This window comes from Polyodon spathula, chromosome 11, assembly GCF_017654505.1.
Source record: "Polyodon spathula isolate WHYD16114869_AA chromosome 11, ASM1765450v1, whole genome shotgun sequence".
In the NCBI taxonomy this organism is placed as follows: Eukaryota; Metazoa; Chordata; class Actinopteri; order Acipenseriformes; family Polyodontidae; genus Polyodon; species Polyodon spathula.
In genome coordinates this window covers 33753795-33776979 of record NC_054544.1, presented here as the reverse complement: position 1 = coordinate 33776979, position 23185 = coordinate 33753795, and the positions used below count along the sequence as shown (strand labels likewise).

General features: G+C 36.4%; 2 protein-coding genes across 15 annotated transcripts in view; one reads left to right on the top strand and one right to left on the bottom strand.

Moving 5' to 3' along the window:
• Nucleotides 1–6640, top strand: part of LOC121322859 (mediator of RNA polymerase II transcription subunit 12-like protein) — a 119512-nt gene extending 112872 nt beyond the window's left edge. For all 14 annotated transcript variants that reach the window (XM_041263297.1, XM_041263293.1, XM_041263296.1 and 11 more), the window contains 2 exons: nt 4087–4168; nt 6129–6640. In XM_041263297.1, coding sequence (XP_041119231.1) covers nt 4087–4168; nt 6129–6178 — 132 coding nt within the window. In that variant the 3' untranslated portion in view covers nt 6179–6640. The remainder of the gene's footprint in view (nt 1–4086; nt 4169–6128) is intronic.
• A 1941-nt stretch (nt 6641–8581) lies between these two features.
• On the bottom strand, nt 8582–22208 carry LOC121323469 (immunoglobulin superfamily member 10-like). Its single transcript, XM_041264555.1, has 8 exons — nt 21941–22208; nt 20649–20914; nt 19905–20029; nt 19088–19483; nt 14038–18338; nt 13198–13951; nt 11945–12848; nt 8582–10553 (listed from the first exon to the last, which is right to left on the bottom strand). Exons 2-8 carry the CDS (start codon nt 20849–20851, stop codon nt 8645–8647), a joined length of 8592 nt encoding a protein of 2863 aa, XP_041120489.1. The 5' UTR covers nt 20852–20914; nt 21941–22208; the 3' UTR covers nt 8582–8644.
• Between the last annotated feature and the right edge of the window lie 977 nt (nt 22209–23185).

Below are 23185 nucleotides of genomic sequence, written 5' to 3'. Positions count from 1 at the left end.
ATTCTTTTAACACCACTTCATGCTGTATGAAGGTTTGTAGTCCAGTACTGTTAATATTCCCCATAGATCCAATTACTTATTTGATACACTGTACTAGGTTATTTGTCTTTTGCAAACTAATGCATGATGAAATGTGTCATGGTCTCTTGCCTTGTCAAAGAATGTTCATAATTCTGTAACAGACTGCTTCATATATAGCCAGGTCATTGCTTCCTGATATTTTTTTTTTCATAATTTGAATGAACATTTATTTAATGTCCTGTTTATTTCATGGAAAAAAAACAAACAAACAAAAAACTGTAGTTATTTGTTTATACAATTGTCTGTTTCATTTGCTGTGACAGCATTCACCTACTTTATATTACTGTACTAAAATAGAATCTTTCGACCATCTAACCCTAAATAACATGAATATTTTATCTCACTGTAAACAGTGGAATTTGCTCTTTTATATGCTGCTGCATTTTAAAAAAAATGCATTTATTACAAATAATTTAAACCTGGACTGTTGTGCATTGAACACATTCTGACAGTCTGCAGTTTGATTACTACAAATTTACTATAAGCTGAACGTCTGAACTTTCCTATCCCCAGTGGACGTTATGTAAGTGTGACATTGATGATGATAATTTCAAAGGGAATTCCTCAAACAAGGCTCAGACTTGCAGCATTCAAAAGAAGGGAACAAAAAAAAAAAAGCATGTATATTATTTTAAATGATTTCATTAACAATAATTCTGTGTGAAAAATACTTTTTCTCTGTGTCTTTTAAAATCATTCTGTTCTAACATCTGCCACAAACAGCTGTTAAATGCTAACATTAATTATTACACAATACAAAAGAGTGCATAGGTAGGAGGTTTGGAGCTGGTTTCCTGTGTTTGCCCTGGAATTTCCTGCGCTCAGCTTTTCCACTCAGAAACTGCAGACCTGGCTAGACATTGAACATTGCAATATTTACACATTTCAACTCTTACATTAGAATTGCACAAAACAGTGGAAAATAATTTATATTTAAGGCAGATTATGGTGAGGTTAGCATTTTTTTTTTTTAACGTTTCCTAAGAATTGATTCATCTTTACTAGAAAGGTGTTTTTCAAATTGTAATTTACTAGCCCACAATTATGCAGTTTGTCGCAACCTCAGTACTGCGAGGCTTAATATAATAAGATTTGCTTTCATAAGGTAATCCAAGTCCAAGCTGTCTAAAACTGCCACCCTAAGTAACGGGCAGGTTTCTGGTAAGCCCTCATCATTGTGAGGATCAACGACAATGCAATTGAGAGAGCATTGCTAAATACGACAGTAGTTCTGGTAACAAACTTCTGTAGCAGAATAGGATAGCATAGCTATATGAAAAGGACCCTAACCCAGGGTGATAGATTAAGTAAGATAATTTACTCCTCTATTAAAAATTAACTCAGCTGCAGTAAATCAGTCATTTAAAAAAGTACTTTAGCATAAGAAAAGTACTAAGCAACATTTAACAAAAGTTTCACTGTCTTTTATGTATCACAAAACCGATACTGTAAATATTGTACTACAGTGTTTAGCTTTCCCTGGAACCCTCGTGTTTTGACTGCAACTTCTCGTACACAATGGGCAACCCACACTTTGAAGTTATCAGTAAAATCGGAATGGTTTTGGCTTATTCACCTGGTTTGACTTAAATGAAGAAAAATACTATCTGGAGCGGGAACTGCATATCCCATTGGAAAAAAATGTAGAAAGGACCTGCATTTCTTTCCTGTTTGGCTTCTTTAGTTCCCCAAGACTCCGGAAACATGCACATGTTTGGGAATTATTATTTTTTTTTTTTACTGACCTGCCAGCTACTGATATATATAATTTTTTTGCATAACATGATCTATTTCCAGTAGGCTCAGCTTGCTGTTTTTTTTTTTTGAGGAATGTGTCTATTGAAAATAATTGTCTACCACCATTAAATGAAAGCCTTTTAGTAAAGTAATCTTTGTTTCATGCAGAGAACCTTACATTTATAAAAACACAAGTGGTATGCTATGGAGTCACATTTTCATATGGATTATGAACACGTTTCTTCGGGTGTAAACATACGTCACTAACACAATAGATGTTTTGTTTGGTTAAATTGATCACATACTACTGATTAAGTATTTTACAGGACTGCCTGAATGACAACAATTTCATTTCAAGATCAATATTAATGTCCCCCAAAACTGTTTTTTTTTAAGTTGAATGCCTTTTTCAATGTCTTCAGTTGGCAAAACATTAGTCTAGTTCTAACTCAGAGTTTATGATTGAGCAGAGGAATGTTAAGGAAGAATGTTTCAAACCTTTGATACATGACACACGGCACTGTTGGCAGGGACTGTGGAGGCCACGCATTGAGTGCAGTGAGTAAAAGATGAATCTCCCTCTTGTGTCCGACTGACTAGGAGACATGTGGTATCTACTAACTCAATGTGACATTTAGAAAGTGCAGAGGATTATGAAACAGATGAGGCTGTGAGCAAAACATTTTCTCAACATACAGTAGTAGTTTTTGGGGTTAAACTGACTGCCTGTATTTATTTCTCTGCTGTGTGTGAATACAATATTTGTGTAATATGCGGGGTTGATTAAAAGGTTGTTTCATGTAAGTTGTTATTGTCAGTGAGAATCATAAAATAAACTAATAGTACATAGCGTAATAAACAACATAATCTAAAATAAGTAAGCTACTTCTGCAATAGTCAGAATTCGACACATTTAAAAAAGAAACAATGAACAACAACAATATTAACTCAAATAGCAATGAAGAAAATCACCTCAGGTACCTGGTTAATAAAAATCATTTTGGGGCCTTTAAGACAGAAACCACAAAAGCTGCTGGCCCTTGTCATATATGCATGGGTAATCTCACTTAAATGCATTTTTGAAAGAAAAATAAACGATATGGGGAGCTCTGACAAGACATACCCGTTAATCGCAACAAAGTGTAACATTTCTTTAAGGCTCTAAGTAACAGCTTCTTTCAGCTGGATAGAAAATAAACAAACCACAGCCTATCTCACTCCTGGTAGCTTGCTCTCCCATGAAAAGGTGACTTTGAAAACCCAGAACTGCTCCTGCTCCTGCTCACATCATTAACGGCTGTGTCCCAAAGTGGTAGTAGACTTCACCGATCCCCCGACATTATCAGAAGGGAAAGCATTCTGATACATCACGTGTGCGTGCTGAAAAGTAACTGCTTTTGACAGAGTTGTTTTTGAGAGATGGATGATATTAAGGCTCATGTTGGACATATTTGCCCATATCTTTAAATATACTTTTCGGGCCCACTGACCTAGAGCTAAAATAAAGTTCAGTTATATAGCGTGTATTGACATCATTAGACAGTTATTATTATTAATAATAACAGACTATAGCAATAAAGTGGCATATTTACTCAACACAGCGACAGAAAGCATTTTAATTTCTTTGTAAAATATTTTTTAAATCAAGATACATCGTGTCCTCACATTTCCAACAGCAGTTTTGGGAAAGCAAATGGACAAATCTGATGTTAGTTTGTTAAAAATATTCACAAGAGCTGCATTGTCAATTAATTTCTGGAGGATTTTTGCATCATTGCACTTTCTAGTATGCAGTACACATGAACAGGCAATTGGTGTGTGTGTGTGTGTGTGTGTGTGTGTGTGTGTGTGTGTGTGTGTATATATATATATATATATATATATATATATATATATATATATATATATATATATATATATAGTATTTCAATTTCAGCTTTCAGCTTTTATTTTTATTTGTTTTTTGTATTATTTACAAGCAGAACTGTACAAACAGTGAACCTGGCAGTCCGTGGGGTGCGGAAGTGCATTTTATTCATTGCCAGTTATTACCAGTGTTAAAATAACAACTGAAAGAAGCTGCATTCAAAAAATCTCAAGTGGTCATGAAGAAATGAGCTTGAGCTGTGCTTATCCCCAGCTCCTATGAGAATTCAGTTTTCACACATTGTAATCTAAAAGTGATTTTGGTTCACTCATTGCCTTTTGCTCTCTCTTTATAGGAAACATAATTATCACATGCTCATGGGGTTTGCTTTGTTTTTGCAGTTCTCAAGACAAGGTTTACAGCAGACACAACAGCAACAACAGACAGCTGCATTAGTGAGGCAACTGCAAAAACAGCTCTCTGGTAAGTATCTATTTTATTTTTTTATTTGCATATAAAGCCTAAATAGGCACCTGGATATTTGATATTCATAGTTGTCTCTTGTATGCTGCACAGCAATCATTGCAGTCATAGAAACTGTTCAGCATAGCACAATTATATTTGGAATGCAAAATTAAAATTATCCAATTAACCCTTAAAGACCAGACAAGGGAACTCTATTTGGAGTTCAAGTACGTCTGGAGACACTACAGTTTGAAAAAGTTTCACTAGAACTGCCACGGTTATACTCATACCTAAAACAGCTGCCGTCAGTTATTATCATGCTTATATTTTAAAAAACATCAATATTAAAATGAAAGACAAATTATCGGATACAACTCAAAAGTTTTATTCAAGCACATCATATTAAACATCTGCACAGTATTTAAATGAACAATTAAACACAAAAGGGTTTTTCTAACTTACCACATAAAGCACTACAAAAAATGAACTATAATAAAATAAACATTTTAAAAGAAACTAGTGTGTAAACAGGTATATGTACATTGAAAACTATAAAAACTATTTTTTTTTAAAATTTAAAACAAAACTAACCTATGTTTTCTCTTGTGTCTGTCAGTCGGTGCAGCATTGAATCCAGGTTGAGCAGCTGCAGTCTGCAGCTTTGCAGTTTTCTTATCAAAATGTTTCTGCTGAAGCACTGTGGCTAGCTTCAAGATGAAATCTCTCCTACTGATATTTTCCCCGGTGTCTTTCAAACGCCGACAGGGTATTTAATACATGTATTTAGGAAAAGTCATAAACGAACAACCACATAACTTTCAGACACACAGAGTAATTTAAATTTGAAAACTTCAGACCGTCAAAATGACTGTGGTGGTGGTTCTGGTGTTAATAAGACCTGCAGCCCGACCCAAACCCGCAAGTGTTTGCTCTTTACCTTCTGCCTGCATCGACTGACTCTCCCACGTTCTCACATTCACACACAGATATCTCTACCATTCTCCACCTTTCTCTAGTGCTCCATGTATTTTAACATTGTAACATATAATCTATCTCTACTTACTTTACTATAAAATACCTGTCTGTTCCTTTCGTGCCACCAGTTCAAAGGGAGCTACACCTGTGCTTTCGCAGAGATGATGTACCAGTTTTGTGGGTGTCGTACACAAAAACATGATGACGTCACGTGTTCATTATTTTCATTCACTATGATTCCAGAAGAACGCCACACTTCTGGTTTACCTGTCAAACTATTATCCACTGCATGATTTAAACCCGACATGGTTTTGTTTCAACTGGTCCACAGGCATTTTTAATATCACCAAGCAGACATGATAAAAGGATCTTGTGACATATCAAACAAGAGGCAATACAAACCTAGAACACTGCTCAGTCAGCTGACTACTCCCTAATCGCCTCCTGCTTTGATGCAGAAAATACATTTACCTTCTAATATGTTATTTGGGAAAGGGTTACAGATGTGTACGCTGAAAGGACAGAAAACGTTTTTGACGATTCAAATTCAGACCGAGTCTGACCCGAAAATTACGTTTTTTGGACCCGAACCGCAAACCGCGAAAAATGCAGGACTGTAGCAAACAGCACTACTTTCTTGAAAGGCTACTAATTGTAGCCATTCAAACCTAGTTAAAATGAGGGAAGATGTGCTTTTTAAGTTCAGGATTCAAGAAAGGGAGTTTCAAAAGAGAAAATGCAGTGTCCCTTTGCAACTTGCATGAGTACCCATCATCTGATACAAGTTGCGTTTCAATTGTCTGAGAGGTTAGAGATATGAGTCTAAGATATGAACCTAACTATTTAAAACTGTGCATGTAATTGTATTGTTTTTTAATTGACTATTGTTTACTTAGATATCTCTTTGTTGCACCTGTGCTGGCCCTGCAGGCTCAAAGTCAGTAAACTAAACTAATCCTCCAAAAATGAATGTATCTTCTCTTCTTTTAATCTTCCCAACAAGGTAATCAGCCCCAACAAGCAGGAAACCCATATGACCCACCACATTACTAAAGAAGCCTAGCTTATACATGCATTACAGTTCCACACTGTATGTTTGCAGTGATCAACAATATAATCTTGATGCATTAAACAGCAGACTCATGGTTTTGCATATTTCCTTGCGCCTTTGCTATTTTTGATTTATTAGATGTGAATAAGTCATCTGGAATGAATGTACAGTAGTAAGATGAATACATTTCAATCACGGCAAATGTCTGGATCTTGTAGGACCTCTGAAGGCATAGATTTTGTTGCTGACCTTTTTTTTTAAATATAGTACAACTTAATAAAGTAAGGAATGCTGTGGATATAATGTATTTTTTTGTTTGTATGTAAGATAATTTGCAGAAGCGCAGTGGACCAAATCGAACTGAAGAAATGTATTTTATTCTTAGGATGCTGGTTGAAGTTCCTAATTCTGCTTGCCTTGTAAAACATTTAAAATGGAATATAATTTATAGTTATTGTTTAAAAAAAAAATCAATAAATACATAGAAATAATAATTAAAAAAAAAAAAAAAAAACATTTGTAATTTACAGAAGCTCTTTATAAAACAAAATCTTGTAAAAAATGAACATTTCTTCTTGGTATTGTTAAAAAAGGCTTGATTGGGTAAAATATAGTATTATGTCATACAGTATTTTATGGTCTACCCAAATGGTACAAAAATAATAATAAACAAGTTGTCAACAGTAATAACTTGAGTTTGTATTATTATGAAACTTTTCTTTTCACCCGTATATATATATAAATATCCAGAATATATATATATATATATCTATATATATATATATATTATATATATATATATATATAGATAATATTTATACAAAGTGGGCCTACATAATATAACAACATTTAACATATCTAATACATGACAGTTTTATTGTGAATATTGTTTTCTGTTTTTAAGGAGTTTCAGTCTGTTTTCTGTTTCAAATTACAGCTTTTTTTCAGGCTTCAATTTTACCTGTAAAATTAACAGCAGGGTAAATTGTTTATTCCTTCCACACTTTGAGCTGACATATTGGACAAGAAACAAAAATATGTTGCTTTAATAGCCAGAACAGGAACACCTAAAAAAAAAAGGCTACATGTTCCAGATTTGAGTTGAGTTTTAAAAAATGTGGCTGAACTTTAACTACAGTTACTGGTATGCTATGAGGTTTTTTTTATGCATGCTGGTTACTGTCAAGAAAAAATAAGTTTGCCCTCCAGTTTTACTGCCATGTGACATTTTGACAGATGAACTGTCTTCCAGGCATAAATCACAAAAAAGAATGTCATCTGCATCCACAGACATTTCACTCACCCTCTAATTCAGATGTTTGCCTGCTCTGTTTTTTTTTTTTGGACTTTGTACGTGATTCTTCCTTAAATAACATTTGTGCTCTCCAGTTTAGCCACACATGAATTAATCATGCGTTCTTAAAAGCCCTGCACTCTAGAACAAATGATCTACCTAGCCCAGACTATAGTAATGAAGGCAAAAACTACTCTTGCCTGTCATTGGTATAACTCAAGATTCTCAACAGTTCCCTCGTTTGTTTTCCAGAATCATACTTATAGTGAAGAACAAGTAGAAAAAGGTTGCAGTATGTATGCAAAAGTGCTGTGAAACTCATGCCTCACATCATGAGAACTTACTGTGAATGCAAGGATGCAAATTAGCAAATTAGTCCAATGCAAAATTGGAAGTTACACTGGGTGGTAGTGTGATGTGTGAATGGAACAGAAGCCTTCTAGTGGTTGTGGTGAATGGTCATGTATAGTCAGTGTTGCAAGTAACACTGCTTGTCTGTGGTATTTAAATACGGTGTGAAATTGGCTTTCTAATTTATAGCCACATGAACTCACTATGCATAGTATTTATCCTAAATATGCAGTGAGGCTAAAAGGGGACACATATGGGCAACACGACAAAGCTGTTTTGTTTTCATGATTTAAGACTAGTCTGGTGTTTTATGTGGCTACACCCTAATGGTCCAATACTCAGGGGTCATATATATATATATATATATATATATATATATATATATATATATATATATTTCACCTGTTGTTTGTTCTACAAAACTTATGAAAAACTTGTTTATGGCATTTATTAATTGTATTTTTTTTTGTACTGCTTATAAAGGTGGATATAAGTAACCAGTTTGCATACTAGTATTCTGGTTATACGAAGGCAATCAAGTGTAATATTTGAAAAGACAAAATCCTCCATTACACATGATATTTCAAAACACAACACTCACTGATTTCTATCACAGCATGCCACACAACTGTCCAATGTACTGTCTTTTGTTTAGGCTAATGCTTGTTAAAGTAAAAAAAAAAAATATATATATATATATATATATATAATAAATATGGTCCACAAGATATTTCCGTTATTAGTCAAGATAGCGAGACAAATGCTTAGATAAACAACAAACATTCTTTTGTGTCGTGGTGTTTTTTTTATTTTTTATTTTTTATTACACAACTTGAATATATGTTATTTTTGAATCGGTGCCAAAGTGATTCTTGGCTAAGCACTTGTATGTTCCTGAATCCAAAACGCTTGGTTTCTGGATGACCAGCGTGCCCAGTGGGTGTAGAAGCTCACTGCCAGTAAGCCGGCCTTTGCCAGCCGTTGAAAGCACTGAGTGATTGGGCAGCTCCCATGTAATTTCGGGTTTGGGAATCCCAATTGCCAAGCAGCTAAGATGAACAGCTGCCCCGGCCCTCGTGCGCACACTCTGCGGCGCCCCGCTGGTTATGCGAGGTGGGTAGCCTATGATTATCACAGGCACTGTTATTGTAGCCTCCCCGGCGTCATTGTGTGCCTTGCAAATGTAATTCCCTCTGTCATGAACACCAGCCTCTTGAATAACAAGAGTTCCGTTTTCAAGAAGAATATACTTCCCATTTATCTGAGGTCTAGACAACATGTATCCACCTGGAACTGTCCAGCTGACTTTGGGTTTGGGACTACCCTCAGAGAGACAGTGAAGGAAAAGAGGCTGTCCACTGATACTTCTAATGAGCCCTTTTGGTTGAGTAAGGATATATGGCTTCTGACCAACCTCCAGAACAATCAGTTTTTCAATATAGCCAACCTTGTTCCTGGCGGCACACCTGTACTTTCCAACATCGCTCTTACTGGGGTTATAAATGACAAAGGTGCCATCGCTTCCCAGTTGGTACTGTGTAATCTTTTGACTGTTAGTAAACCTTGTCCCATTTGGCAGAAGCCAGATCATTTCCGGTGGAGGGTATCCATCAGCAGAACAATTTAAGATAGTGGTCTTACCAATTCTTGCCATTACTTTCTCATTAAACGGGTTCTTGAACATGGGCCTCCTCAACATGTTGGTGACTTCCAACTGCACCACCATAACAGTCTCTCCTCCATCATTACGAGCTACACATACAAACTCAGCCATGTCCGTCCCTCTGACGTTGCGAATTTCCAATGTGCCGTTCCTGTGTACTATTATTCTACTGCCATAGTACGGTGCGTTTAAGAAAATATTGTCTGGTATAATCCACATGACTTGTGGCGTTGGAGTTCCCTCAGCCTTGCAATCAATGAGCTTTTTTGTGTGTTTCACTGCACTGTCTTTAACAGTGGTTTTGTTTAAATACAATCCATTTATAATTGGGGGATTGGCATCAACCTCAAGCTTGAAGACCTTTGTGTCATCTCCCACAGTGTTTCGGGCTACACACAGATATTCACCAGAATCTGTCACCTTGAGATTACTGATAGCCAGCGAACCATTTACATGCATCAGATGCCTGTCATTCGAAGCTGAAATCATGTTATTAGATGGTAAGAGCCACATTATCTTTGGCTTGGGCTCTCCCACTGCCTCGCAGTTGAACATCACCTTTGCACCTGCTTCCACTTTTGCAAACGTATGGGCTGTGGTCCGGATGCGAGGAGCTGCTGTCACAATAGTGACGTGGACCTTCATCTCGTCTTTCCCAAGGGTATTTTCTGCATAACAAGTGTAGTCTCCTTCTTCAGCTACCCCGACCTTGTTTAGGTACAGGGTTCCGTTATGAAAGAGAATGTAGCGGCGTCTCCTGGTGCCACTGTCATCAGCCTGTAGCACACTGTTTACCATCGTACCGTCCGGCAAACCCCATGTTATCTCAGGTTCGGGGGCTCCAGAAGCTCTGCAGTCTACTTTCAGGTCATTTCCGTATGGCACTTGTTTTTTTATGAATTGCTTGTATTCTATCTTTGCAGGCTTCATTGCCACAGTGGCTTTCATTAGCAGAAGATCATCTCCGATCTTGTTCCTGGCAATACAGAGGTAATCCCCGGCATCTTTTTCACTGACAGAATCGATAACTAAGGTGCCATTAAGATGCACATGGATCCGGTTTCCCATCCTGGAATAGATAAAATAAAAATATAAGCAAGGTCAGGAACACCTGATTTTATGCCAGCTGGTTTTCTCATTTTTATTTTGTAATATTTATTAGACCTGTTTGAAGCTTTATTTATTATCTGAGGGCAGTTCAACAAAAATAATGTGTACTTACTCATTAATGGCTAGTTTCACAGACCCCAACTGGCACTAACCTAAGACAAACTCATCTAAGTTAGAATCTTGGCTGTCCAAGATTAGTGCTAATCAGAGTCTGTGAAACAGTTGTAACGAAAACATAAACTCAATGCTGTCAATTCAAATATAAATACCAGTCATATATTAGGATAGACTGAAGACGCCCACTAGTTTTGTATTAATAAATAAATCTTCCATGTGTACAGGGTCTTACAATAAGTGTACTACAGAAGGTAGTCCTTTAGTTTACAGTGTCTGGGGAAATTCCTTGAGATTAACTTCATTGTCTTACTTTTTTTTTTTTGCACATTTGATTGTGCGTGCAGAGCAAGTACAGCAGCAAATTAATTACTCAAGTTTAAAGTCAAATTGCAGGATACTAAGGTTCCCATGGTATTCTGACATTAGCATTAGCACTTCTGACATCAATTCCCCATCAATGAAATCTCCAGAAACTTGAGAACGCTGATTATCCTGATTAAGGAAACCATCTGAGGTAAGTCTGAAACATAATGGGAGCATCTGTAATATACTTTGATCCATGCATTTTTCTAAAATGCTTTTGGGTTATGAAGGTTTTATATTACAAATGGGAGGGTAATGATGAAACACTTGAACATGGTTTAGTCATTATTTTGACTATTTATATTACACAGTGTGTGTTTTTAAATGTTAGAATTCTGAACTTTGATTAGTGATATGTAAATACAAAAAATATAGAGAAGTTGTAATAGATACTCAAACATGTGTTTAACATTGAATGGCTAGAATTCAGACCAAACCGTTTTAGACAGAGAAACCATTTGACATCTGCTAAAATGGAAAAACACAGGGTTCTGAGGGATGAGGGATGATTGGGAATGCATTTTAAGTGATCTGCTGAACCATGTCTCATCCCAGCGGTTATTTTAAATAATAATGGAAAGCTTACTGATTCCCAACCACAGTGATTCAAATGTAAAGTAGCACCTGGTGAAATATGTCAAGGCATCTTATGTAAACTAGGGAAAACATTTATCATGCCATTCAAATTCTTCCTAATCCTTTGTGCATCTCAAAGCACTATATGTGACACAATGTAATCCACATGTAATTAATTAAATAAACCTTCACTTCCCATTGTACACACTGTTTGAGATGATATGAGACTGCATACAATACTTTCTGGATCTAAATGCTGTACCTTAGAAAGAATTCAAATAAAATGAACCTCACCTGTGCCACTGGTCTACAATAGCTTTTGAGGGTAATCTCCAAATGATTCGAGGAGTGGGATCTCCGATAGCTGAGCAGTTTAGCAATAACCTGTCTCCATAATTAACCTCAGTTCTTTGATCCGATGCAGTCACTATTTTGGGTACAGTCTCCACATGTTCCACCATCAAATTAACCACCCTTCTGTCTGAGCCAGTCGAACTTGTAGCAATACATTCGTAGTTTCCGCTGTCAGAAGTGGCTAAGTTTTTGATGTAAAGAGTCCCATTAGCAAATGCAAACAGTTTTGCATTGACATACTGCAAAGGTTTAACTTCAGTTCCGTCAAACAGAACCCATCGCACTGTTGGCTGTGGATTTCCCTTGGCTGTACAGGGCAGCCTCAAATATTGACCTATCTCTCCTTTCACATGTTGTCTTTTTTCTTCTGTAATAAAAGGGGGTGCAGCTACTACCTGCAGTCTGATTGTGGCTGTATCGGCACCAGCTGGGTTGCTTGCCACACATTTGTAATGTCCTCTATCATACACGCTAACATCCTTAATGGTCAAAGTCCCATCCGAATCCACTGAAACTCTGCTGTTTTCTGAAACAGGACCCCTGACAAACGTTTTGTTTGCAAGAATCCATGAGACAATAGGTGGTGGTCTTCCTTCTGCTTTGCATTTTATTATCACAGTGTTTCCAGAATGAGATTTAATTTCTCTCAGCTTTGGCTCCAGGATTCGTGAAGGATAAGCCACTACAGACAGTGTAACAAGAAGTTTGTCAGATCCATGCTGGTTTTCTGCTATACAAAGGTACTGTCCACGGTCCTGAATGTGTACATTCTGGATAGACAATGTCCCATTTTTAAAAACTTCAAATCTGTTCCCATGTTTGGCCTTCATAGTCAACGTAGTACCTAAATTAGAGTTTAAAGAGATACACACAAAAAAAAGATTAAAATGTATCTTTTAAAAAAAAAAAAAAAATTCAAATAACAAGTAAGTTATTAAGTTAATTCAATTATGTTAATTATAATTTTAATTTTAATTGTGGACAAACTAATTAGCACAGAACTGAACAAGCTTCATAAACATTTCCACTTTAATAATAGGAAATCATATCTAATAACACTAATCATAATCATAACAATAACAAATATAAGTTATTTAAACAAAATAGATTAATTTGGTGAGCATATGCAATTAATAAATTGAATTTTACAACAAATTTGTAAAGATAACATTTGGCATTCATCTTGTCTTTACCTGAAGAAACTTTGGTCCAGGTTATTGTAGGAATAGGATTTCCAGAAGCTTCACAGGGCACAAAGGCATCAGAGTTGGAAAGAACAGTGAAGCTGGCTGCATTCCCACCCACTATTCTGGGCTTTGATGGTTGGTCCTTTGACAAAGGTTCCATGGCTATTATGTTAGAAGTTGATTCTTCTAATTCAGTGTGTTTCTCATATCTATTAGCTATGGCATTTTCAATGTCGCTGCTAAAAGTAGGTGAGGCTTTTGTGTACCTTTGAGGGGCCTTTAGTATCGTCAGCGTGTTAATAGTTAAAGTCTTTCCTCTGTCTGTGGCCTCGGGAAGTGGTTTCTGCCAGAACCTGCTAGTCCACCATGAGGTCACTTTTGTTGATGGAGAAGGAGTGGGTTTCTGTATATTTGGCTGAGGCAAATAACTCCCACTTCCATCGACAGATTTTGTTTCTATCAAGGTAGCTGTAAATTGATTTGGCCTGGGTTTTATAAAGCGTGAACTTTGTGTGGTTTTTGTTGATTTAGTAGACGGGATTCCTAAAATGGTTTTGACAGCACGAGTTGTAGTTTCAGGAGCACTTGTCTTGATAGTAGTTGTTGTTGTAGATTTAGTAGTAGTTGTAGGTTTTGTAGTAGTTGTAGGTCTTGTTGTAGCTGCAGTCGTAGTAGGTTTGGTAGTAGTTGTTGTAGGTTTGATAGTTGTAGTAGTAGGTTTGGTAGTTGTAGCAGTAGGTTTGGTAGTAGTTGTAGGTTTGATAGTTGTAGTAGTAGTAGTGTTGGTAGGTTTGTAGTTGTAGTAGTAGGTTTGGTAGTTGTAGTAGTAGGTTTGGTAGTTGTAGCAGTAGGTTTGGTAGTAGTTGTAGGTTTGATAGTTGTAGTAGTAGGTTTGGTAGTTGTTGTTGTAGGTTTGGTAGTAGTTGTAGGTTTGATAGTTGTAGTAGTAGGTTTGGTAGTAGTTGTAGGTTTGATAGTTGTAGTAGCAGGTTTGGTAGGCATAGCTGTAGTAGGTTTGTTAGTAGTTATTATCTGGACTGTAGTTGTAGTTGTAGGTTTCACAGTAGTTGTAGTAAAATATTCCTTAGAGCTGGTGCTGCTGGTGGTAGTTTTCATTGTGGTGGGAGCCTCTTTTTTCCTCATTGGAACTGCTGTGGTATGTTGGGTCATTACTGTCTTTTTATTTGGTCTTCGGCGGCGAAGTCCATTTCTTCTAAAAGGTACAATTTGCTTTCTGGTAGTGGTTGAAGTGGTTTTGGCAGGGCTGCTAACTGTTGTGCCAGTGAAAGTAAATGTTTTGGGCTTGGATATTGCAGCTGTAGTCTTTACAGGGGTAACAGCTGGGAGCAGGTCTAAGGCTGTCTGTTCTTCAGATCCTGAAGAAAAGTCAGAAGAGGTCGCTGAAGACTCCATGACTGCAGTCTTTGACAAAGGTGAAGCAATGACTCTGGTTGCCGGCTGTATTTCTGTAGTAATAGAAGACCCATGAGAATAAGACAAGGAAGCCGTGGATTGAATCACAGTAGTATGATCAGTAGCTCCTGACATTGTTGGTGAAGGTGAATCTAGGATTCTAGTTTCTGGTGGTGTTTCAGTAGTAGTGTAATCAGGCAAGAAAGGCGAAGATTGAACAGCAGCACTATTATCAGTGACAAGGGACAAAGTTGTCAAAGGCGGGGCTTGCACTTTAATTGATGGTTGACTTTCAGTGGTAAAAGAAGACCCGGAAGCATAATCAGAGGAGGTTGTTGAAGACTCAATGACTGCAGTCTGGCCAATAGCTGGTGCCAGAGTTGTAAAAGGTGGGGCTAGGACTTTTTTTGATGGTGGACTTTCAGTGATAAAAGTAGACCCAGAAGCATAATCTGATGAGGATAATGAGGACTGAATGACCGAAGACTGGTCAATAGCATTTGTCAAAGTTGAGGCTAGGGCCTCACTTGTGGGCAGAGCGACTGTCATTTTTGTTGGTGCAGTGGTAGTGGTAGTTTTTGCTGGTGTCATTTTTGTGGTGGTCACTGGTTGTACTGGTTTGCGCAATCTCTTAAGCAGTTCCTTTTGACTATGTCTGTTTCCAAAAAGTTTTTTCCAAGGAATTTTCCCTTGAATAACTGTAGAGGATGTTGTGGTAGCTTGGGTGGTGGTGGTGTAGAGTCTGTCAGCTTTGCTGGTACTGACTGATGTCATAACAGGTTCTTTGGTTCGGTCAGGTGGAGCAAAGGTAAGAGTTATAAGTGATCTTTGTGGTTCTGTTTGTTTGGTAGTTGTTTTAGATACATTGTATACAGAATTATACTGACTATCAATTTTTGATGAGGGTTTGACCACGTTGGTAGGATCTTTAGCCTTTCTACTAGCTTCAGTGGTACTGGTTCCAGTTTTTTCAGGACCTGGTTCAGCAATCCCGGGTGGAGCATTGGTTATGTGATACTCACATTTTGTAGTTAGCTCTATGGATATAGGAATGGCAGCATTATCTTTTTCAAATATTCCGGAACCTTTGTTTGACTTCACAAATGTATGCAAGTATGCATGTATATCTGGAATTTTGTTTGGTCTAATAATTCTGCGCCTACCAGGGAACTTTCTTATTTTGCCAGTACGCTGCTTACTTACAGAAGGATTCGAAGTGTTGCCTCTAATGATCTGAATCTGTTGATGGGAGATTATGGTAGATCCTGCAGGCAGTCGAGGGGATGTTATCTTCTGTGTGGTATAAAACGTTATCTCATCTCGTTCACCTTGAGTTGTGATGGCTGTCACAGATTTTTGTTGACTAAATTCTGTTGAAACTTTAACTGGAGTTTCTGGCTTTCCAATAGTTAATTCTGGCATTGCTATATTGTGTGCCTTTCTACTTAATAAAGGCTGAACAGATGTTGAGATTTCGAGATATTCATTAGGTCCTCCTGAAAATATTAGCTGCATTCCATTACTTGACTCAGTAACTTTCGATTTCACTGGGGCAGGTTGGGTTAAGGGTCTTTCAGTGATGTGTCCATATGCATATAACCCAATGTTAGACACTTTTGTAGTTAATAAAGGCTGAACTGTGGTTGAGGTTTTAAGATATGTAGTTGATTCACCTGAAAATGCTGATTGCATTTCAGAGCTGGAGTCTGTTATTATGGATTTCACTGTGGAAGGTTGAGATAAGGGTCTTTCATTGATTTGCCCATATGTGTTTAATTTATTTACTTTAGGAATGACAGTTGTGTATGGAGTTGTTGTGTATGGTGTTGGCTTTGAAGATGTACGTGCATTATTCTCATTTCCATGACTACTCATTGTCACAGGGGTGCTTGTCATCTCTATCGACAGTTCATGTGATTCAGGATACACAACAGCTGTCTCCTCAGAATTAGTTTCTATGGTAGTTAAAACACTGTTGGGTATCTTTGTTGTAATTATTAAAAGCTCATCCTCAGCTAAGACCTCGCCTGAGGTTTCTTCTCTATCCCCTGACAAATTTGAATAGCTCTTTGTAGATGGCTTGTCTGTCATTTTTTCATTTTGACGTTGGGCTGCTTTATTATTTTTAGTCTTTGCCATGAACTGTGCAAACTGCTGAGGATCTACTTTCCTGACTGAATTATTAAATGTCCTCCTGTTTCCCCAGACTCTCCTATTGCTTGATAAACCGTTTTTCCTTTGCAGTGAAGTCCTGTCTTGTGTTTTCCTTTGTCTAGGATATACTCTGTTTGAAGTTAAAGTTCTAGATTCTTGCCTGGTTTTAAGGGATGCGCTTGGAGATAGTTCCTTATAATCTGTTTGGGTTTGCTCTGAGGCAGAATCACCTTCATTTCCTGACCCCTCATTGCCTTCTGATAGATATTTATTATCCATATTATCCACCTTTGATGTAGTTTCCCGGCTAGGAATGTCTGCAAGCAATACTTTGGAAGATAAAATGTCAACTCCATAGTGATTTGATGCAAGGCATCTATAAAAACCACAATCTCTTTCAGTTATCCCCTGAATTCCTAATGTGCCATTTTGATAAAGTTTTTTATTTCCTAATGACTTGTCTAGCACAGTATGATCTGGTAATATCCAGTTAATTGATGCTTCAGGAATGCCAACAGATCCACATGGAAGAAACAGACTTTCTCCAAGAGCTCTGGAAATCTGAGCACCATTGACATCTATCTCTTCCACATCTGGATTTAAAACGGTAATCCTAAAGGCAAGCACGTCTGCATCTAAGTAATTTGTTGCTATACAGCGATACAATCCTGTCTCAGAACTGTCCACTGCCTTTAATGTAAATCTGCCAGACGTAGTAATTATAATCCTCCTGTCTTCGCTACTGTATGGTGCACGCACTTTGCTACCATCAGGCATAATCCATTCAATTGCAGGCTTGGGTTCACCAAAGGCTTGGCAGTCCAGTTCCGTTGTGCCACCTATCAAAACTGAGTGCTCTGTTTTTGTAGTGTTATCTTTCTTTATCATGGTCCAAGTGTATTTGTGGGGTTTACTTTCGATGTTCATTTGAATGTCACTTGCATATTTGATATGAAGTGTACTGAATGTAGTTGTTTTCCTGTCTAATTGCAATGTAAACTGTCCTTGCATCAACCATATAGGATCTGCTTTGACTTCCGCTTCTATTCCACTAAAGGCGGCTTCTTCGTCATCTTCTTTTTGTTGATACTTGTAACTTATATATGGTGTTTTAGTAAGCATCAAACCTCTTGAAAGTGTCATAGGTAAGTCACTGTACATGGCCAGTATCCTCCAGAGCTGCTTGATGTGCTCATAGTCAATATTACACACCAAATACGTGGAGAAAGATGCACTTAAAAACGTGACGTCATCCTTCTCGTCTACGGATAGTCCTTTTAATGCTCTGGGTCTCTGGACAGAGCAGACCACACTTGCATCACTCTCTGACTGATCTGTCATATTCAGAACCATAGATCCAATTGGTGCAATAAAGTCACTGGAAGAAACTGGAGTGAAGTCTCCTTCATCTAAGGAAATATTCTTCTGTTTAAGGTGAGGATCTATCGCAGGTTTGAAGCAGGCCAAGGCTGAAAAGGGAAGACTTGACATATCTTTGCCTTTAGATGCAACAGGTGTTTCACATATTGGACACTGAAAACCACTGGCATATGATCTGTCTCGTTTGCACTTCAGCACTCCTAAAAAGGAAAAAAAAAATAAAATGTGTTTAATTGTATCACAGGGAAAAAATCAAATAAATATGCATTTACAAAGATGTAACCTCAATTACACTGTTGTATTGTACAAAAATGACATGAAATCACGGAGCTTGTTTATCGTGCTGTGCATTGTATAATACTTAAGCTGGCGCCTCTGTTGTACACACACCACCACTCACGTATGGCATCCCACATCCAGGCAACAGCAAGCATGAAACAACACTCCACGGCATCAGATAACATGTAACCAAGCAACTAGAACAGCAATAAATTGTGGTATTGCTTGGTATATTGAATAATACAGGGGACTGATCAGCATTTCCAATCTGTCCAAACTGGTACTGTTTGTTAGAAATGCTGAAATTGTAAATGTTTCTCTTGCAATTCCTCAGGAAACTTGGTTTGTTTTTTCTCAGCAGTGTCATGTTGCCATTGTTGCCAATTTTAATATAAGCATCACTATACTGTACTCGAACTTAAGACACAGGCTATTTTTTGAGAAAAAAAAGATGGTTAAAAAAACATGTCTTAAATTCGAAGGAATACGGTATATAAAACACCATCACCTACTGGCTGTTTAACACATTACTGTCCCGAGTGAAATGAATTACTTAAACAACTACTAGGTGTGCATCACAAATGATCTGCACCAGTAAGAAATAACCTTATTAAATTATCATCCTCATTTAACTCATGCTTAAGAAAATGACTTTTATTTTCAGTTTTACCTGGTTTTTCTTCCATCCATTTCACAAACCATTCCATGTCACAATGACAGGCCCACGGGTTTCCATGTAGATAGACGCTCTCGAGGTCTGGAGTGTAAGTAAAGATTTCAGGCGGTAGGCTGCTCAAGGCGTTGTCTGAGAGGTAAATATTTTTGATGGAAGATGTTTTGAAGATCTGAATGTAACGCAGGGTAACAAAGGTATCAGGGTGAAGCTGTCGGATCGCATTCCCTTCCAGGTGAACCAGTTTTAATGATGTAAGTCCATAGAAGGCTTCAGGGTTAATAAACTCAATATTGTTGTGATCCATTTGGAGCCTTATTAGGCTGTGAAGACCGTAGAAAGTGTACTTGTTCAGTTCTTTGACTTTATTGTAACTCATCTTCAGGATCTGAAATAATAAAATACAGCACTGTTTAAACAACAAGTTTGATTGAAACGTGCTTTTCTTCTGCCTTTATTATGCCTTTTCTCATGTTTTATTCTTCAAATCTCTGTTCATTTAGGCATGAGTAAATACAATTTTGACAGCCACTTTTGTTAAGGCTGCTCTGTTTTTTCAGTTTATTGCTACTGTAATGGAGTCAATGTTGGATTTAATTACAGAAATGTTCATTCTTTCTGTTGTGTACCCACACCTAACTTACTGTATTATAAAATACATATTTTGTCAGTAAGTATGGGGGTGCCCCTTACTGTATTACCCTAACACTTAACAGTCTAACCCATTGGGTATATATATATATATATATATATATATATATATAGATATATATATATATATATATATATATATATAATATATTAAATGGACATTCCGACTGCAGATCACTGAAAGTCTTGTCTGCTATGGTTTGGATTGCATTGCTGTGCAGCATTAACAACTCAAGATGCTTAAGTCCAGAAAAATATTTTTCGTTTAATTGTATTAAACTGTTATACCTGAAAGAAAATATTATAAATAGTATTATTTTACATATATTAATGCAAAAAATGCAAACAAATAGAGACAATACATTGTATATATACAACAATTCATTTATATAAACCAATAAAACTATATGGTAAACACAATACCACAACAAAAGAAACCAATCCTATTTTGAAGTGAATTGCAAAAGCAATTTTTCAGAGAGATATTAAAAGAAGTTAACAATATTTTAATAACAATATAAAACTAGATAATATACTGTTTTTTTTTTCTTAATTTAGTAGTTTCTTGCTATTCTTTCATTTAGTTTTCTGTTTTTTTGTGTGCGTGTGTTTGTCTTCAGATGTATTTTCTAAACTCCAAATAGGTCCCAAAACAAAACCTAATTCATTGCAAATAGTAGTGAACATTGGCTGGCAGTGATTTCATGTGAATGGTGAAAGAAATGTCCCTCACGTCGCTTAAGGTTTGAGGCATTCTCTCGGGGTAATGTGGAGAACCTCCCAGATATTCGACATTGAATCATAAAGCAAACAAAAGGGGCTTTATTCGTTAGAGAAGAAAAGAAAAAAAAAATGACGTCAATAATCAATAACTATAATAATTATATTTTACAGAAGCTTCACTTACCCAAGATTGATGCGTTCCACGGTTGGCTGAATTTCCTCAGGTACAGATGTCAAATATCTAAATGTACAGTGCACTTCAGTCGCAACGTAACAAGCACATGACTTGGGGCAGGCGCTGGTTTTTGGAAGTATCCCAACCCAGAAACATAAGAACGCCAGTAACCTCCACCACAAGCAGAAACCCCCTTTGCTGAAAACATTCATCCTGGTAAAGGGGCTTTTAGATTACCATTAGACAGTATTTACATTGCCAAGTACCGGTGTAACCTTGTGGTTAAAGGAAAAGAAAAAAAAAAAAAAGAATAGGTGCAAAAAAATGCATGTTTAAAATCACAAAATAATTAACATATTCAGGGGATTCACTCTTTTGGCATTTAGAGCAAAACTGATAAGAACTAACATGACCGCTAGAACTGAGAAAAAGCTGACCAATTCTTAACTGGACATTCGAACAGAGTTGTATTTAAATACTCTAATGCAGCTGTTAAAAAAAAAAAAAAAAAAAAAAAGCTCCTCTCTAATACATTAAATAAACACACTGAAGAACATTTGGGTGGCTTTTTTTTTTTTTTTTTTTTTTTTTTTTTAAATCTCTATATAGCAACGGTATTTAGTGTCCGGTGGTGCCGATATAACGTGAGATCTGAAAGCTGAGTGACACGTCAACTTCCAACACAAACTGTTACAAATATTACTCAGATGCCAGAATGAATCCATCAGATCACCGCTCCCTGTAAGTCTCCCGAGACATTGGTAGCAATATGCACTATAATATGATTATGTCCTATAAAAAGTGCTCCAGAGAGACACTACTGGCCTATTATTGTTATATGTTACCTGTGACTATTATAACGAGCAAAGTATACACGGTGTCATTGCTGTTAACAATTGTTTAACTCTGCATATATATATATATATATATATATATATATATATATATATATATATATATATATATATATATATATATATATATATGACGTTTATTTATTTCAAAGAAGTTTGGAAACAGAACTTTACCTTTGACTTGCTGAAGTGGATTTAATAATAATAATAATAATAATAATAATAATAATAATAATAATAATAATAATAATAATAATAATAATAATAATAATAATAATAATAATAATTAACAATGTTTTAAATGTTGTAAAATTTTTATAAAACGTGATTTTAAAAACAACTAAACTTTTTGTTTTCAAATTTTTTTTTTTTTTTTTTTTTTGTTTTTTTTTTTAAAGAAAAAAAAAATCATTTATCAAAGATACAGTAATAGTAAGGGTTACTTACAGCTTTGCAAAGTTGCCAGATGGCTAACAATGTGAGCATCCTATAATAAAAATACACTTTTCCTGTGATGTGGAAACACTTTCAAAACTCCAGCGCCAATGCAGTACCAAAGTTACCCCAGCTATATTTAAGAGCGACCAGCAATAACTGCTTAAACATGTGAGTAGGGTTCCACTGCCAGTTAGGTCCCACCCACTACAGTCTTTCGTCTGCTTCAATCCATGCTCATGTTCCTCGGATATGGTCCAGACCCTCCGCAACGCCGTTATAATACCTTTCAGTTAATTAAAAAAAAAAAAAAAAAAGTTACATTAGCTACAATTTAAGTTCGTTTACAAGTTTATCCATGTTTATCTTCCCACCGTCTTTTCGATTCTGCTGGTTACTTCGTTTCTTTTTAATTTTCTTTATCTGTATAAAGGGACTATTCCACTCCAGTCTGTTTTAGGCTTCCTCGCAAATCCCATTCTGTACCCTCTCTCTCCGTTCCCCTCGTGCTCACTCTTTTTCTCCCTTTCGCATTCAAGTTCGAAAAGAGTTGAGGAGCCCATCTTACTTTCTGAAAACATTTGGAAACACCCCAGCATACATAAAACGAGTAGGAAATAATCAAGATAAACGGATATTTTGTATTGATTACAGTGAGGAGTGTGATGACAGAATTGTCTACAGTATATACAGTAGCTGGGCAGAACCCCTCCATAAAATATATATTTGCTATATGAAATTTGATTAGAAATTATAGAAATTTTATTCTACGGCTCCAGTTAAGTGGTTGCCTTTAATTTCATTCCTTCTTAAAATGTTTACTATTGAATTAATATAAAAGGTGTACAGGTAAAGACAGTAAGCATACTGTATGATAACTAGAGCTATATATCATAATAGTCTTGCTGGTTGTGCCGTTGAATATTGTTCTGCTGTATGGTTGCTGCTTTATGAAATGCATCTTTTGTGGGTATATGGGTACTTTTTGTACTGATTTGCAGGGGACAAAGGTATATATGCTGAAGTATGGAGACCAAAAGTTGTATGATCATTTCTATGTAAAAAAAAAAAAAAAAAAGAAAAGAAAAGTTACATTAAATAATCTAATAATACATGAATTCTGTTTCAAATTGTACAGGCTTTCAATAAATAAAGCACATTCAGGCATTTTAAGTTTATTGACCTTATTGCATGGCCAATAGAATATGTGACAAATCTCGATCTGTTCGTCCCCTTTAACCTGGTACTTACTGTACA

Coding starts and splice junctions, on each gene's coding strand:
- LOC121323469 (XM_041264555.1), bottom strand. CDS start 20,851: ATGAATGTTTTCAGCAAAGGGGGTTTCTGCTTGTGGTGGAGGTTACTG. Junction 19,484..19,904: donor TTTCAGTGATCTGCAGTCGG/AATGTCCATTTA, acceptor GTATTTTATTAT/TTCAGATCCTGAAGATGAGT. Junction 12,849..13,197: donor CTGGACCAAAGTTTCTTCAG/GTAAAGACAAGA, acceptor ACTCTAATTTAG/GTACTACGTTGACTATGAAG.